This window comes from Otolemur garnettii, unplaced genomic scaffold (genome assembly GCF_000181295.1).
Source record: "Otolemur garnettii isolate 467f Iridium unplaced genomic scaffold, OtoGar3 scaffold00025, whole genome shotgun sequence".
NCBI classification, from domain to species: domain Eukaryota; kingdom Metazoa; phylum Chordata; class Mammalia; order Primates; family Galagidae; genus Otolemur; species Otolemur garnettii.
In genome coordinates, this window is record NW_003852420.1 from 18512651 (window position 1) to 18516447 (window position 3797).

Consider the following 3797-nt stretch of genomic DNA (forward strand, 5'->3'; position numbering starts at 1 on the left):
CCTCAATTAATCTTAAATCACTCTCTCAATAAGCAATTAAAGAAAATAGTGCTAAGTGGAGAGTTTCTTTTATTTAGTTAAATCTGAGAAGTTTGAGTGTTCCTGGGGTCCTCCTTGAGATGTGTCATGGGTTGAGAATCCTGTGAATGTGAGTATTCACTATTAGAGGGCTCTGTGGGGTCAAATTTTCATAATCACTATCTTCTGATTCCTCACCACTATCTCCAGCTACTCTTTGGGAAGAAGGACTGTCTGCCCTCTCCTAGGGTACTTAGTTGAGACCTGGTGGACGCACGATTGGAAGAATCCATAGCTTGGAATCAAGGCAGAAAGACACTCCTTTCCATGAGAGAATGACTCAAGGTACTTTCTTGATTGTTTGGGTGAAAATCAGAATAAGAGGGAGGAAGATCAGAGGCCTCTGCATCTCCAAAAGGACTTCTGCTTTCAGCTGCAAACCCAGATTAGGGCATCCAGACCCAGACAAGTGTACATGGTGTGATTTCATTTATATGAATCATATGAAGTTCAAGAACAGGCAAAAATAATCTATAGAGATAACAAAATTGTGAATACCTGGTTTGGGGGTGGAGCATTAGAGAATAGGATAGGGCAAGAGAGAAATGCTCTATATAGTGATTTTAGGCAATGGTTACATGGGAGTATATACACAGGTCACTGAGATACATTTATGATTTGTGCAGTATATTCTTTCTTCTTCTTCTTTTTTTTTTTTTTTTTCAATAGAAGCCTTGGATAGCCCAGGTGAGGACCCTTACTTAAATGCCTCTCATACAGAGAGGATGCCTGGCCTCTATACTCTAGGCTTGGCTGAGGGGAGGTGGGGTGTGCTGAGCTCACCCCCCAGGAAATCCAAGTCAGTTTTTTTTTTTTTTTAACTAAATGATAGCTGTGTACATTAATACAACCATGGGGGTACAGTGTGGTGTTTTCATATACAATTTGAAATATTTCCATCAAACTGTTTAACATAGCCTTTATGTCATTTTCTTAATTATTGTGTTAAGATGTTTATATTCTACTCTTAGAAAGATTCACTTGTACCCTTGTAAGATAAACATAGAAGTGATCCCTCCAATCACCCTCCCTCCACCAATCCCTCCTCCCTTTACCCTCCCCATATTCTTAGGCTATAATTAGGTTATAGCTTTCATATGAAAGGTATAAGTTAGTTTCATAATAGGGCTGTGTACATTGGATACTTTTTCTTCCATTCCTGTGATACTTTGCTAAGAACATTTCCCAGCTCCATCCATGTAAATGTGAAGGAGGTAAAGTCTCCACCTTTCTTTATGGCTGCATAGTATTCCATGGTATATATATACCACAGGCCAGTTTTTGGGGTTTTTTTGAGACAGAGTCTCACGTGTTGCACTTGGTAGAGTGCTATGACGTCATAGCTCACAGCAACCTCAAACTCCTGGGCTTAAGCTATGCTCTTGCCTCAGCCTCCCAAGTAGCTGGGACTACAGGCATCTGCCATAATGCCCAGCTATTTTTAGAGAAGGGGTCTCACTATGGCTCAGGCTGGTTTTGAACCCACGAGTTCAGGCAATCTGCCCGACTTGGGCCTCCCAAGTGCTAGGATTACAGGCGTGAGCCACTGCACCTGGTCTACGTGAGCTATATTCTATATAAATTATACTTAACCTCAATTTGATAGAGCAATATATGTAGGCAAAACCCAAAAGAATCAGCTACAATTAGAATGGTTACTTCTAAGAACCAGAAAATGGGGTGGTGGTAGATTTTTGGTAATAAGCACTATAGAAATTCTCTACTTTAAAATACAAGGGCTATCTGGAAAGAATCTAGCCATGTAGGTCTCTATTTCTCATACTACATGGCTGGATATGTTTCAGACAACCCTTATGTATATGAATTTGTAACTTTAATAAAAAATAAAAGATTATAGGCTTTGGCCTGACTGGGATTCAAATGTCAGCTCCGACACTTACTATCTAGACAGTGGTGGCAAGTTATACTATTTCTCTTGCCCTTGGTGAGAATCAACACTATCTCAAAATCAGGTTAATAGATCCATGTAAAAAATAACTGACCTTGTGCATCTAAAGTACTTATCATAAATTATAAGTACTTGGTTTTCTCTCTACTTGCCATTTTCCTTCAGATGATATTTAAAATTAACTATGCAGACTGTAACTGAGCACCCATTAACTCTATTTACATTTTTTTCCTCTCCCTACTCCAAACACCTCACAGCTCTCTGATCCCATTACTCATTTATTCCATCACACCTTCAGAGGTAACCCACCTATGGGAAGAACACCAGGATTCCCCAACCTACCAGTCGAGTCCCCTTCTCCACTTAACAATTATCTATACCAGGCGTCTTCAAACTACAGCCCACAGGCCGTATGCAGCACACCTAGGACATTTATCCAGCCCACTGGGTGTTTTTGCCGCCACTACCTGTCCTGCTTAGCAGCCGACTCGTCCCTGGGGCCCGCATTCTGGCCCTCCAATGGTCTGAGGACCAGTGAACTGGCCCCATTTCAAAAGTTTGAGGACCCCTGAACTGCAACCTCCTCTTTAGACTTCAGTTTCTTCACCATTAAAAAAAACTTTAAGAACTGAACAAAATAACCTCTAAGAGGCTGGGCATGGTGGCTCACTTGAGCTTGGGGGTTCAAGACCAGTCCCAGCAAGAGTGAAACCTGGTCTTTTTTTTTTTTTTTTTCTGAGACAGAGTCTCAAGTTGTCACCCTCGGTAGAGTACCATGGTGTCACAGCTCACAGCAACCTCAAACTCTTGGGCTTAAGTGATTCTCATGCCTCAGTTTCCCAAGTAGCTGGGATTATACGCACCTGCCCACAATGCCCGACTACTTTGTTGTTGTTGTTGCGGTTGTCATTGTTGTTTTAGCTGGCCTGGGCCGGGGTTGAACTCACCACCTCAGTGTACGTGGCTGGTGCCCTACCCACCGAGCTACAGGTACCGCCAACCTGGTCTCTTCTAAAAATAGAAAAACTAGCCAGGCATTGTGGTGGGCTCCTGCAGTCCCAGCTACTTAGGAGGCTGAAGTAAGAGGACTGCTCAAGCCAAAAATTTGAGGTTGCTGTGAGCTATGATGCCATGACACTCTACTGAGGGCAACAAAATGAGACTGTCTCAAAAGAAAAAAAGAAAGAAAGAACCTCTAAGGTTCTTTCAGCACTAACATTTCATGGTTTCTTTTTTTCTCCTGAAATTTCTATTCCTGTGAAGCCTTTCCCAGATCACCTCACAGCTCTAAACATGTTTGGTGAGGCACGTGATGTTGTCAAACACTAACAGATGGCATGCTGCTTTACAGGAACAGGTTGCGGGAGACGCTATCTTCTCTCATCTCTCCAAATGTCAAGAGCCATGTGGTACAGAGTTAACGCTTCTCCAGTAAGATTGCCTTTGCAGGGCCACATGTACCTCAGCCTGCACTGGAAGTGTTATCTGCTAGGTTCAGGTAAATTCTAAGGCACACCTTCTTTCCTGAGGTAAAATAAGAATTCACATGCAAGCCAAGAAACACAGCACTCCTAGCTGGAATAGGCGCTTACCTGCCCAAAGTGATGAGCCAAGATAATGTCCACAACATTTGTTGTCAAGCCTGAGATCTAAAAAGATAAAAACTCCGTGTCAAGAAGTAACCATACATAAAAATTTACCAAGCTTTCCACTTTATTCTATATATATTATCCCTCAAAAAAACCCTTCCACATTCAGTGTCATACATTTTTATGAGATGGTACTTTCAAAGAAACTTGAGAAAAAGAAG

At 41.9% G+C, this 3797-nt stretch overlaps 1 protein-coding gene and 1 non-coding gene across 4 annotated transcripts in view; both read right to left on the bottom strand.

Moving 5' to 3' along the window:
- The window catches only part of NDRG3 (NDRG family member 3), a 90776-nt gene that overhangs the window by 21439 nt on the left and 65540 nt on the right, over positions 1-3797 (bottom strand). For all 3 annotated transcript variants that reach the window (XM_012804147.2, XM_023512140.1, XM_012804148.2), the window contains exon 9: positions 3580-3636. In XM_012804147.2, the coding sequence (XP_012659601.2) occupies positions 3580-3636 (57 nt within the window). The remainder of the gene's footprint in view (positions 1-3579; positions 3637-3797) is intronic.
- On the bottom strand, positions 742-881 carry LOC111724747. Its single transcript, XR_002772985.1, has one exon.